The following is a 13,781-nucleotide window of genomic DNA, read 5'->3' on the forward strand; positions in this document are numbered from 1 at the left end:
TTGGAGCTTTGCGTTGTCGGCGCTGAGGGCGGGCCGGGAGCTGCCGGCGGAAGGAGCGCCCGGCGCGCGCTGTCATGTGACGGGGCGCAAGATGGCGGCGTTCCCCTGGTGAGGCGGCGGCGGGCTCTGGGGGGCTAAGGCGGGCTCTGGGGGGCTAAGGCGGGCTCTGGGGGGCTCTGGGGCTAAGGCGGGGGTGGCCACCGATGTGCCAGAGGGGAGAGTGCGGGGCCTCTCCGCCCGCGGGGCTCGGGACAGTTCAGGGGACTGGGGGATGCCTGTGAATGGCGGGGGCAGCGGGGTGCTGGGTGCCGTGGGACCGCTGCCCGGCGTACTGGCTGGGAGACCCGAGGGTACCGATCACATTCATAACACCCCGGCGTTACACTGAGCTGCGCGGCTGCCGGGCCGGCGGCACAGCTCTGCTGCGGGACGGAGCCGCAGCTGTGAGCCGGGTGGGACGCCACGGCCTCCCGCTATTGCCGCTCTCGCCGGTGTGTTGTCATGGAGCCCTGCTCGCTCGGTGTCCTGCTCGGTGTCCTGCTCGGTGTCTGCTCGGTGTCCTGCTCGGTGTTCTCTCGGTGTCTGCTCGGTGCCCTGCTCGGTGCCCTGCTCGGTGTTCTCTCGGTGTCTGCTCGGTGTCTGCTCGGTGTCCTGCTCGGTGCCCTGCTCGGTGTCCTGCTTGGTGCCCTGCTCGGTGCCCTGCTCGGTGTCTGCTCGGTGCCCTGCTCGGTGCCCTGCTCGGTGCCCTGCTCGGTGTTCTCTCGGTGTCTGCTCGGTGTCTGCTCGGTGTCCTGCTCGGTGCCCTGCTCGGTGTCCTGCTTGGTGCCCTGCTCGGTGCCCTGCTCGGTGTCTGCTCGGTGTCCTGCTCGGTGTCCTGCTCGGTGTCCGCTCGGAGCGAAGGGCCGGAGCGCTCCGCCCGCCGCCCCCGGCGGGGTCACTGCGGGCCCGCTGTCCCGCCCGCTCGCAGCTCGCCGGTGGAGATGTAGTCTCGTGCTGTGTATTTACCGATATTAGCATAGTTTAATCTCTGTTCGTTGTCTTTCACAGGCTCTTTAGAAGTAGACAGGGGCTACAGACAGAGGTAGAGTCAGCTTCTAGCAACTTGCTTTTACAGGAAAATGTGTACATCTCAGGAGGCTACACTGCGTAGGACATGGAATTACTCAGTCTAGTATTTGTTTGGTAAAGGAAGGATAAAAGAAGCACTCTTTCTCTAACAGACAAAAGCAGTAGCAAAATAAAGCAGAGCAGCAGAGATGCTGAAAAACTGATTTTTATGTAGTACAGCAATGAGCTAACTGTCTTAATATATAGGTCTAGTAACTTATGTAGACGTGGCCACAGGGAAATAACCAGACCTTTACCAGAGTAAGATGTTTTCCATCATGCTGTTTCTAATAAGATATTTTCATGCTATGGGGTTTAGCAGAACACTAGCTATTTTTAAGCAGTATTAATGCTAAAAGCTGTTCTGTGGATTTGTTGTCTGCATAATCATCAGTCTACATATGAGGAAAAAAAATAGCACCTGTTGATGCTGAAGAGTTGTGTTAACATAATGTTCAAATTAAGCAAATTTAAAAATTCAAACAAATTTGTTAAAGTAGTAAAAAGTATATAAAATAAAGTGTAGGGCTACAATGCATTTTTATAATAGCTATGCATAAATTTCTGGAGAAATTGTTTTTATGGTTAATACTCAGATAATGATAGGTACAGTCACTATGGGATATGCCTCATTGTATTACCAATATCAATATATGTGTAGTGTTGTAAAGGGACTCTCTTCCATTTTATATGCCTGGCTCCTTTGTTGTGAGCTTTTTGAAGTGCTTCCTTTAGGATAAGCACTGGCTCTGGGAGAGTGCTGTGTGCCTGAAAGCAGTCCCAGGAAAAAAGACGTTTTATCAGAAGGAGAGAAAAAGGTTGGTAGGCTGGCAGGTGTTAAGGGTGCCGAGTGGTGGCAATTGCAATGGTGCTCGTGTGTGGAAAAGATTGAAACCCACTGTTAAAAGAGCACCTGAAGCAAGGATGTAATCATGCAGGATGCACAGAGGTTGAAACCCCAGCTTGGCCAGAGTCTTATTTTTATTTCCTCTCAAAAGTTGGCTGCACGGCTGTGGCCAAGAAAGGAGTGCTTAATCTCCTTTCCCTGCAGAGTAAGCAGAACATAATGCCAGAGCAATCTTGATCTCATCCTCTGTATTAGCTCTGTTGAAAGCTGTCTTATCACTTGAATAGCCACATTGTAAAAATGCACTTTTTAAAGACTTCTTTGCAGAGTTTACAGCTCTTGTTCACTCCCACATGTGTATTATTACCATGTGCACTTGCCCAGTGTGTTTACACTAATTTGAGTGCAGTTGATTTTGGCCTGGGGATGCTGAGAGAGCTGTCAACAGTTAAAGAAATGTTATAATTGTGTAGCCAGAAAGAATTTGGAAGATTTTTCACTCAGATGCTGATTAACGCATGATGCAAATGAGCAAGAAGAGTCATTGAACAATAGGACAATAGCAAAAGATCAAGAAAACAAATAAGCATGTGGATTTCACTGGACTCTTTCTTTTGCTCTGCTCTATCTCACTAGATGTCAAAAGTTTCTCCTTGGAGTGGCACAACCATAAATAATCTAATCTGTAATTCATTATTAAGGAAACTTGGATTTTTTGGGTACATGGTATCTGCAGAAGAGCTGGCTGCTTAGCACTGCTGAAAATCTTCCAAATGAGTTACATCTTTGAGTAGGAATGGAATTATTTGAAAGTTTGGATTAATTCTTCTGGGAAAGATGTGTGTTATATAGGGGAAGTGCTGTTTGCTTTCATTAGGAGTCTGATTTTACTAATTCAGCTGAGGCAGTAGTGTGTGCTATAAACATTCTCAGGATCTTGAACAAAAAAAAAGAACAACAGCTCTGCATGTTTCAAAGACTGAAAAAAAGTACAACTAAATGGCTGAAAGTAAAAATTCTCCAGTTTTAGTTTTATGTTATCTCAGTAGAGAGAAATTTGGATCTTTATGTTTGCTTATTTTTCGAGTTTTTTTTTGTAAATAAGCATCTGTGTGTATGTAGGCTATGCTTCTCTCTTAGTATGTGGTTATTTATATGCATATACACTTTCCCTTCACTCTTTAAGGCATGCAAGATCAAGGAACTATGTGTCAGAATCTGAAGTATGCAAACTGGAATCTGTACCCTTGGACTTTGGCGATTACCATCCATTGAAACCCATTACAGTGAGTTTTTTTGTGCTTTAGGAAAAAAAATCTGAATTCAGACTGATTGTGTTCCTCCTTTTACCTCTTTTTATGTCTGTTCCTTTAAAATTAAAAGGCTTCGAGACTGGTGGTGGTACTTGTGAAGTTGCTTTCTGTGCTAGTGACCTGTTGTAGAGGCAACAAGGTTTATTCTGTTTGCCCTTTACAGAAGTTTGCTGGTGCTGTTTGGTGTCAGAAAGAGTCTCCTGACAAACACAGCACCTCCAGGTAGTAGCTTTTCTTGGTTGCATTAAATGCTGAATAATGGATAAATTTAAAATCAAATTGTTGCATTACGAATGACCTGCATAATTGCTTGATGTAAGGTTTGGTTTTGGGTTAGCTTCCAGTCAGCTGTGTACTTTAAAACATTTATAATTTCTTTGATGTGTAAGAGGCTTTTAAAGATGTACAGAAAAAATCCTGCTTCAAAGAGATGAGTTACCCACTAATGAATGATAAATGGGCAGCAGCTTCTGCTCAGGGAGGTCAGCAGGGAGAGAAGACGGTGGCCTGAGGTATGGATTTGATGTTCTAGGCTTGAGTGTTCATATGAGAAAAGTAAAGCTGAAACTGGCAGAGGAAATTAAATAGCAAGAAAGAGTTTGGAAGACAGGGACAAACCTAATAAAATAGAGGAGGGGTACTAGAAAGATACTCAGTGGTTGTTCTTACAATTTTGTAGACCTAGAATTGGAAGGAAAAAAAAAAGCAGTGGAAATGCTACAGGAGAGTAAATGCCTCCAGATTCTGGGAAAAGGGGGGCCCTCAATGTAAATGCTGGTGCTCATTCCAAAGAATTTGTTTGATGTCTTCTTGCTTTCATTGTAACAGCACAATTTACATAGCATATATTTGATAATTTATTAAAGAAAAGTGAGGGAAGAGAAAGCCTTTTTGTTAAATAGTTCTGAACTTTTTCTTTAGGTTACTGAATCCAAGACGAAGAAGATGAACCGGAAGGGAAGTACTTCTTCCACCTCCTCCTCTTCCTCGAGTTCTATGATGGACCCACTGAGCAGTGTGTTGGATGGCACTGATCCCTTGTCATTGTTTGCAGCAGCTGCAGATCCTGTGACTACTGTTCCTCCCACGGTAACTCTGGGGGCAGTTAACTAAATAAAATAAAACCAAAACCAAACCAAAACCATAAAGCCAACCCTGGCTAAAATGTATTGTCTCACTAGTGAAGAGGTTAATATAGTAAATATACCATATTAATAGCATATTCTTTTTTGTTTGCCTGCTTTTATCTGGTTTATGTTGACGTATTTATTTAAATAAGGATTTTTAAAAACTATTGTAACTTTTGAAAGGATCAGCTAGCACTTGAAACATTAAGTTGGCCTTTATCAGCCTTTTCTTCTTTTTCCAGATCTGTATTTAACTTTTGCACTTGTACTCCTGTTACAGGATGGTGCACGAAGGAAACGGGAAAAAGATGAGAGCTCAGCAGTAGGAAGTGACTTTGAACCATGGTCAAGCAAACGTGGTGAAATCCTTGCTAGATACACAACAACAGAGAAGCTTTCTATTGTAAGTGGTGGCTGCCACGGTTTTTTTAATTTGTACTAGACCTTTAATGGATTTTGGATGTTGCTATTTTATAATTCTTTCATGGGTAAATACTGGTCTTCTAAATTTCAGTTTTAATGCTGTAGAAAACTGAATCACAAACACAAATCTCGCTTGTAAAGATTGTTTTAGAGCTGAGTCCAAGTCTCTTGATATTTAGAAGCCATCACTTTGTCTTTTTTTAACAAAGCAAATAACTTCTGATCTTGTGTCTTCTTGTAAATGATTAAAGAGTTAATTATCAGTGTAATTACCCTATGCATTCCTGGAATGCTAGTGAGTACATGTTTTCTAAGTCTGCTTTTTCTGCTTCCTTACAGAATCTATACATGGGATCTGAAAAAGGTGAGCACTTTCTTTACCAGTAATAGGGTTTGCTTGAGGCAGAGTGCAGTGACAGGTTTGTAGTCAAGAATGCTTGAAATGTGTTTTCCTGCCTCCCCATTCTGACATCATGGTCCTTGCTTTTTTGTGGGTAAGATGTCTGGATATTTATTTAAAATAATTATTGAAAATAAGGCACCCATCCACCTTGTCTTTTATTCCTGGGGACTTATGAATTTGTGATTATTTCACTGCACTGCCTTCCACTGTAGCTTAAAACTTTCTTCCATTTAAACTGATAAATGATGTTTTGAAGATCATGTTTATCAACTCTTCTGGTAGCTGGAAGGAAAGCAAACAAGTCCTTTGGGAACTTGTTCAGTTATTCTCTACATGAAAGTGAAGTGATTTCAAATGTATGCTGGGTGTTTAAAAAAGAACCAAATGTTAAATATTTTATCATGTTTTCTAGCAAAGAGAATCTGGGCAGTAATCATAGCATAGTAAATCAGGATTTTTATGTATGAATAAACATGCAGCATTTCAGCATCTGCAAAAACACAAAATACTTTTTTACGATGAGAGTGGTCAAACACTGAAAATGGATGTTCAGACAGAGTGTGACATCTATATCCTTAGATACCTTTAAATTGACTGGATATAAACGTGTGCAACTATTACAACTTAAGAGTTGGATGGGCTTTTAGGAGGAGAGTTGGACACAGACCTCCATAGAGCTTTTCTATTCTTAATTATCCCATGGTTCTATATGGTGATTCTTTTCTTACTGGTAAAACTTGTGGGAAAATCCACTTATATCCAATTTTCATTACTTGTTACTGCCCTTGTTCAAAGTGAATGCCCTGTAGGTATGTTTAGATATGTGTCTTCAGGAATAGTCACTAAATGAATTGAACCACTCGTCTTCTGTCACAGAAGCTGACTGGTCCATGTCAGGCTCCTTCAGGTTTGTTTCTCTTTAGAAGTCTAAGTGTTTAAATGTTGAAGAAAATTACATCTGTAATTCTTTTCAGGAAAATCCACAACTACTGGTTCAGCAGTTTCTGAAAAAGTGAGGACAAGGCTGGAAGAACTGGATGATCTGGAAGAGGTGAGAAAGTTTTCTGATGAAGTTACAGCATCATTATGAAAGTGAAAAGAATTGTGAAATAAAAATCTTTTGTGAAGCCTTTAAAAAAGGTCCTGATTCTGCTAGTGCACTATTTAGATAAAGATGTACTTTCTGTTGGAATCTTCTAGTAATTTTAATCCTTATTGTTACAGGATTCAGGCAGAATCATATTTTTGTATCACTAGAAATTCTGTTTTCAAAATTCACCTGATCTACTGCTGTTGATTTACCTTCTAACTGCTGTAAAACTTTGTGGAGCCCTGTAGTCTTAACATCTGATAATTCTGTTACCCCTGTTGCAGATGCTGCATATGTTTACCCGAGTTTAATTTAAGTTACAGTTATGAGCTTGATAGAAATACTGAGTACTGAAGTTATTTCTCAAGCTGCAGTATTTTATTGTGCAAAAGTGAGATGTTTCATAACCTACTTTCCTAAGACCTGAAGGGAAGTTGTAATAAATTTTGTAGGATTCTCCCCCCCAACATGGTGATTTGAGTCTATAATGACAGCACTCTCCTTCCTTCCCTCCTGCTCTTATTAAATGGGTTTGTGTTTCTTGCCAGGGGTCGCAGAAAGAGCTGTTGAATTTGACTCAGCAGGATTACATGAACCGAATTGAAGAACTGAATCAGTCTTTAAAGGATGCATGGTCCTCAGATCAAAAAGTAAAAGCTCTCAAAATAGTAATCCAGGTCAGTTTTATATCTTTGTTCCATGCAGAACCAGTGAGATTGGTGATATAACTTGTCCAGTTTCCTTCTTGGGAAAAGAAGGGTTTCTACTTTTTTTTCTATTATTTTCTTTTGCTCTTCTCTGAAGCACATTACTTCTAGAGTTTTATGACTTCTGACAATAGTTGGATTTTCAGCTTGGTTGTTATGTATTGGTTTTGACTAGGTTATGTGGGATGGAATTCTCACTGAGTCACCAGATGTGGAAATTTTACCTGCTTAAGGATAGTTAGAACAAATAGCATGTAGCAATATCAGCTCTTTGTAGGACATTAATTTACTTTTCTGTCCTCTTCTCCTTCGGCCCCTTGCTCCCTACAAATAATACCAGAATAGCTTTTTGAACACCAGAATTTTACCCATCCAGACTTAGCAAGGCAATTAAATAAAGGGATTTAGGACCTTAGCAAGCTACCAAAAACAGCTCCAGATTTTTAAAATTGTTTGTATGGGGTTTGTTTTTGTTTGTTTGTTTGAGAACTTGTGCATAGTCTTCCTTTGGGTCATTTGGGGTGATGTGCTTTGAGGAGGGCATGGGGAAATAGGACAGTTAAATGCTCTTTTGTTTGGTTTGGCCTTTAAAAAAGGCCAGAGGCAGAGTGCAGCAGAGAATGGATGAGATAATGACATCCTTAAAAGCTGTAAAACTGATGTAATGCTCATAGTCATGCAGGGGGGTTATATAAAGTCAGGATTTTTTTGGTCATTATGGATACTCTTGTGAAAACTGCTTGAAATAATTTCATCTTAAATTGCGGTAAAGACAAAAAAGGAAATGAAACATTAATGAAGTGAGATCAAACAATTATATGTGACCTATGGTGACTAATGTACTATTGTAATACTATGAAATCAGCACTATTATTGTCCTTTTTAAAAAAATCCATATATAGGATTGTGAAGTGTGAATATTGTCTTTGGATGAGAAGAAAAGCAGCAGGGATGTACTGTGCTTACAGTGTTTTGTGTGTAAAAATATATATGTGTGTGTGATAATGCAGTGATAATCTATGCATTGATACTTTCATATGTTCTTTTGCAACTGGTTCACAAACAATTTTGAAATAATGCAGTTTCTAACAGGGGATCCAGTGCTTCCTTTTAGGAAAGTGGTGCCAAAGTTGAATGTGTTTATCTCTGCTGAAGTGTTGTTCACTTAGCACTTAATGCTGCAGATGCTCGTCACTAATTGAAAGACTGGCTAAGAATGGAATAGGTACTTGTGTAATAAGTGAATTGAAAAAATTAATGAAGGATAATAATTCTATAGTTATTAAGCAGGATAGGGTAGAACCCTCATTGAACTTTACTTGTGCTTCTTCCTGCAGAGTGCTGTATCCCCTGAATGAGCTGAGCAGTTCTCTTGGCATCAGGCTGTGGTTATATACATAGTCTGTCATTATTATTACAGACTGGTTAGTATGCAGTAGGAGGAGTGAGTTTGACTTCTGGTTAGGAAAATTTTTTCACCTAAAGGGTGAAATCACTTGACCAGAGTGCTCAGGGCCGTGGTGACATCACTGTCCTTGGAGGTATTTAAAAGATGTGTAGATGTGGCACTTGCAGATATTTTTTATTGGTGATCTTGGCAGTGATGGATTAAAGGTTGGACTCAACAGTCTTCAAGGTCTTTTCCAACCTAAGCAATTCCTCAAGTGCCTTTTTTCAAGTTAATTTACCGGTCAAGTTGGAGTATGCTAAGCTACTTAGAGTAAGCTGAAGTAAGTTGATTATGTATGTGAGCTCTAAGAAAAGTGGTAATGGTGATGGAGAGAGAAAGGATGGAGCTCATAGAAAATAGTGTCAGTCTTGGAGACCAGAGAAAATGCCAGGCCAGAGGCTGCATTTGGCTTAAGCAAGGAAGAGGTGGGTTTCTCTCCCCAGTCATTCACCTGTTTTCTTTTGGTAGACGCTGATTGTTTGTGAGTAACCTCCTGCCAAACTTTTTGACTCCAGTTTAATCTTGGAAAACAAAGTATAACTTAATTAGATATCTTAGAAATATCTTCATTCCTCAGCATGTATTTTGAATTCATACAATCAATGGATGTATTTCTTCTTGGCCTGAATGAGAGTAGAACTAAGTGGGTAATAGATTTTCAAATGTGACTTTGTACCAGCCATCATTGTAGTCCAAATGCCATGATCAGGTTGTGTCCAGTGGATGGTGATTGATTACAGAGTCCTCCCTGGAGCTGGCTGTCCCTCAGTCTGTTTCCAGAATGTTTGAATTAGTTATGTGAGCTGCAGAAATGCATTGGAAAGCTCATTAACGACTCTTTTAAAATTGTTTCTTAATTTAATCTATATTACATTTTGTGTTTGATATGGATGCTTAGACAGATGGTGAAAAACTGAACACCATCCTTAAAAAAAAGTGATTTTAGAGAAGAAGTGCCTTTTAATGCTTTGTCAGGGAGAGAATTAGTCTTGTCTGAACAAATGCACAGATCTTCATGGTCACCTGAAACTCAGCATTGTAGGTTACCCTGTATAAAAGAAAACCAGGTCTGTGTAGATTTGGAAATGAAACCTGAAAATTACAACAAGCACCATGGTCTGCTATGTTAAATGTCCTTGTGCTTCATAGTTCATGTTGGCCCTTTGCATCTGTGGATATTCATCCATTCCAGCTTTTCTGAAATAAAAACACAAACTTGTATTGGCTTCTAAATTTTTTTCTTTTTTTTCCTCCTTCTAGTGTTCTAAGCTTCTCTCAGACACAACAGTAATCCAGTTTTATCCAAGTAAATTTGTTTTAATTACAGATATCCTTGATACTTTTGGTAAGTATCTACTGTACCAGACTTACTACACAATTGTTAATAAGATTATTTTTTGTAATGTTAGAAAGCATCAGAGTTATCCAAAAAGGATTTAGTTTTAACGTGGAATATTTCCAACAAAAACATTTGGACACCAATAGTAAACATGGTATATAATTGTAGAAAAATCTCCTAAGAGCAAAGTCCTTAAGATAAAAATACTTAATATTGTGGTTCTGTCCTTTATGTATTAGTGAACATCTAGAACAAAATGTTAGGAAAAATCATGATCTCTGAATTTTGAAATTTAAAACACATTGTCATTATAAAAATATTTTGATTTTGGCAGCCTTTTGACTCAATATTTCATTATTTTTGTATTTGAAGAATAGAAGTCAAAGTTTTCTTTGGCTGAACAGGGACTATGAAATGATCAGAATGTAGTTACTGATTTTTTTAATATATTTTTAAACTTGTGAAATTGTCATCCACTTCATGTGACTCTATTATTTTTCTGCCATGTTATGGAAAAGATTTACAATGATATTCAAAGTTGAAGGGTATTTTGGTGCCAGCAGGATATGCTGCGACAGAGATCCAATTGTTTTTTCAGGCCGTGCTTCCTCTTTGTGCTCCTTCCTACTTGCTGAAAGCTGCTGGAGATAACATAATATCCAAACTCAGTAAAGTCAGGACACCAGCTGTCCTTTCCTGGCCTGGGAGGAATCTGACCTGTGTGTTACCTCTGCACTTAAGGGAGCCAGAAAATGTTTTTATAGTGTGAGAAGTGCTAAATCACACTGAACATTTCAGCCTCACTAGAGGGCAGCAAAATGTCAGTGTTCTAGGAAGCTTTTCTATTTAATTTCAGTCTATGTTGGAAAGGGAGCCTTTGTACCAACATCTTGTGTTTTATTGTTTGTTAATTTGTTTTTATTTTTTAACCAGGGAAACTGGTGTATGAAAGAATTCTGTCAATGTGCGTGGATAACCGAGTCTCTCTACCAGGTAACTTTGTGTTTGTTTCCACTGTGCTCCAGAACAAAAACATACCCAACCTTGAGGAAGGTTAAACAGGACCATTGCTACTCTATCTCCTGTAGAAACAGTTCTGATTTGAATCTAGTAGCTTTTAGTTTTTAACAGAGTAAAATCCATTGCTTTCAGCTTCTGCTGTTCACAGTGTTCATGCAAAATTATATTTTAATTGTGAAGGATATACCTAAGATATAATAAAGTGTGTGTGTGGCTCTGCTGTTACTAAATGTAAACTGGGTCTTCCTGAGCTTGAAATCACAAAGAATCATGTAAATTCTCTAATACAGATTTTATTAGGAGGAGGGAGAATTAAACAGGAATGGCCAAATTAGATGAAGGAAGACTTTTTTTTCCCTTTTTTGTCATAGTATATGCTCTCTTCTAGGAGTACTACAGTTTAGTAGCTTAAGGTTAATGGCAGAAATGTAACAAAGCTAAGAGTCTCAGTTTTTGGTAAATAGATGTTTTTGTTGCTACACTGAAAACTTGATAGTTTTGCTGTAATAAAAGGAGAATTTTGGAAGTAGCAGCAGGCTATTTCTAGCATAATCTTTATAATCTGGGCCCTTTTTCTTTTTTCAGTTTAAGTTCCAACACAATGTAAAAATCTAATTTGACATTGCAGGTGAAAGAATCTCTTTAGCAAGAAATTGAAACATTCCATGGAAAACACAGGCATTTCCTGGCAGTTTGGAGTGCATTAAGTGCACATCCTTGCAAGATGAAACATTCTGTAGTTGGCAGTAGAACAGTACCATTAGTTTGCAGTTAAATCCATAGGATTGGAGCTGTAAACTTGAAACTGACAAATACTGAAATTTGAAATGAACCTAGAGAGAACAGTTAAGATAAATTTGGTTGTTGCAGATCTGACAAACTGCTCTTACAAACATTAACGAAGGCAGGCAGTTCCCATAGCACGTCACAATTTCTGGGCACAGTTGCCTCTGTTCTGGAGAGCTGAGCTCCTGCTGCAGCTGCCAGAGGCATTGCTGGTGGGAACTTCCCAAGCAGCTCTAAAAGTGGGAGGGAGAAGGAAAATCTGTGCTGTGCTGACTGTGCATGTGAACCTTTGGGGATTTCAGGCCCAACCTCTGAGCTTCTCCCTTGGGAACCAAATGAAACAAAGTTCAATGAGAAGTCCTGAGGTCCTAGATGAGAAAGATACTGAGTGCAGGGAGTTCTAACATGTGGCTTCTCTTGTGATGGAAGTCAGAAACTTTCTTGTGGAGCTTCTTACCTTGTGGAGGCAGGATTGGGAGAGCGCTGGTGTTCTAAATGGTTTCACAAGGAGTTTGTGAGGGGTTGTGTTCAGTGTACAGAAACAAGGTTTTTGTCCATATTCATTATTTCCTACTTCTTGCAATAGCATTATTTAAAATTTATATTAGCCTTTTAAAATAAACAATTTTAGTGCTTAAATCTCTTCTTTATGTTCTCTAGTCATTATAGATTTATGTACATGTGTTTGTTACAGATTCTCTGTATTTTCTTTTTTTTTACATTTCTGATTTTGGAAGAGCAGAGGCAGAGGTTTGATTCTCAGTAGCTGCTCTGAGATGAGCCCTAAATGCTTGAATTCAGGTTCTGAAATGATATTTACTACAAGATTGTTACCTTTTCTTGTTATGTACTCAGCTCTGACTGCTGCTCAAGAGAGCTGAGAAGCAGATGTATTGCCAAGTTTAGTGTTGTGCACTTCATTTCTTGGTGAATGGAAAGAGAGTACAGTTTTAAACCTAACATGAATAGTAACTTGTTTACAGAAAGAATGTAACTATTTCTGAGTTGTTTTCCCAGATAATTTTTCTCCAGAGAGTGTTAATGATACGGCTAAAGAAACTTGCTTAAACTGGTTTTTCAAGATTGCTTCAATCAGAGAACTCATTCCCAGATTGTATCCTTGTCAAATGAGACCCTCAGAGTGTGTCTGCAGGTTTTTTGTAGGTTTTTCCAGAAGAGAACATGTTTGTTTCAATAAAACCCACAGGACCTGATGTTTATACTGGCTTTGTTTTGTTTGTTTCAGGCTGTATGTTTTGAATGTACTTTTGAGTCATGTTTCATAGTAAACTGAATGCTTAATTATTGGCTCTGAGCAGTTTGGCAGTGACAAAGTAGAGATGATGCATGAAAAATTTTGAAACAAAATCATGTAGATAAATTGTAAAAGTCAGCAAAGTGTAGTGACATTAATTGGAGAAGGCCTTAAAATAGTTTGGTCAATATTCATTTGGTGTATGTTTGCTTCAGGTTTTTCATTGGTGTGAATCTTAGTTTTGTTCCTTAACTTGGCTTCAATATAGTTATGTGGAAGCAGCAATACTGAAGTGCAATAAATTCCTATCCAAAACGTAAGAATGATGTTAAATATGGGAAGGAAGAGAATGGGCAGACTTTGGAACTAATTCAATGAATTAAGCATGAGAGTTCTGTGATTAGTAGTGGGTAGGATCTTAGCAGAACTGAGAAGCAGTACAGAGGACTTTAGGAATTTTTAATGAGAATACCATGAAAGAAATTAAAGGTGAACTGTGATATACTTTGAAATACAATGGTGTTCTCGGTTTTCAAATGTATGTACAAATGTGATATCAGGTGTCACAAATGCAAAATTGTGCAAATTGAAAACTAGTGGCTTCTGATGGTGGAGGGAAAGGGAGATTTTTGACATGAGGAGTGGAAAAAGGATAGAAAAGTGAAAGGAAAATATTGATGTCATAGTGGGAGAGACAGAGTAAGAGAAATCATTTAGGAACAATGAACCTCTATCTATTGAAAACTTTGGTATAAGTTTAATGTGTTGCCAAACAGTGCCAGCTGCTGAGCAGAAAATGTTCCTTCCCTTATAATTGTCCTTCTTCAGTTATATTTTGAAATGAGTGTTGGAAGCCAAATTGCTACTATACTGACAACTTTATTATCCCTAAAATGCAGTTCTTTTACTGGAAT

General features: G+C 39.1%; 1 protein-coding gene across 2 annotated transcripts in view; it reads left to right on the forward strand.

The window, feature by feature from the left end:
- The first annotated feature begins 41 nt into the window (after positions 1-41).
- The window catches only part of VPS35L (VPS35 endosomal protein sorting factor like), a 46,445-nt gene continuing 32,705 nt past the window's right edge, over positions 42-13,781 (forward strand). Inside the window, exons 1-11 of one of the 2 annotated variants that reach the window (XM_058849812.1) lie at positions 42-108; positions 3,141-3,240; positions 4,189-4,356; positions 4,675-4,797; positions 5,157-5,181; positions 6,195-6,271; positions 6,859-6,987; positions 9,728-9,812; positions 10,740-10,799; positions 12,630-12,726; positions 13,136-13,183. In XM_058849812.1, the coding sequence (XP_058705795.1) occupies positions 92-108; positions 3,141-3,240; positions 4,189-4,356; positions 4,675-4,797; positions 5,157-5,181; positions 6,195-6,271; positions 6,859-6,987; positions 9,728-9,812; positions 10,740-10,799; positions 12,630-12,726; positions 13,136-13,183 (929 nt within the window). In that variant the 5' untranslated portion in view covers positions 42-91. Of the gene's footprint in view, positions 109-3,140; positions 3,241-4,188; positions 4,357-4,674; positions 4,798-5,156; positions 5,182-6,194; positions 6,272-6,858; positions 6,988-9,727; positions 9,813-10,739; positions 10,800-12,629; positions 12,727-13,135; positions 13,184-13,781 lie in introns of those variants that run through there. The other variant, XM_058849813.1, reaches the window with a different exon arrangement.

This window comes from Poecile atricapillus, chromosome 14 (genome assembly GCF_030490865.1).
Source record: "Poecile atricapillus isolate bPoeAtr1 chromosome 14, bPoeAtr1.hap1, whole genome shotgun sequence".
Taxonomy (NCBI): domain Eukaryota; kingdom Metazoa; phylum Chordata; class Aves; order Passeriformes; family Paridae; genus Poecile; species Poecile atricapillus.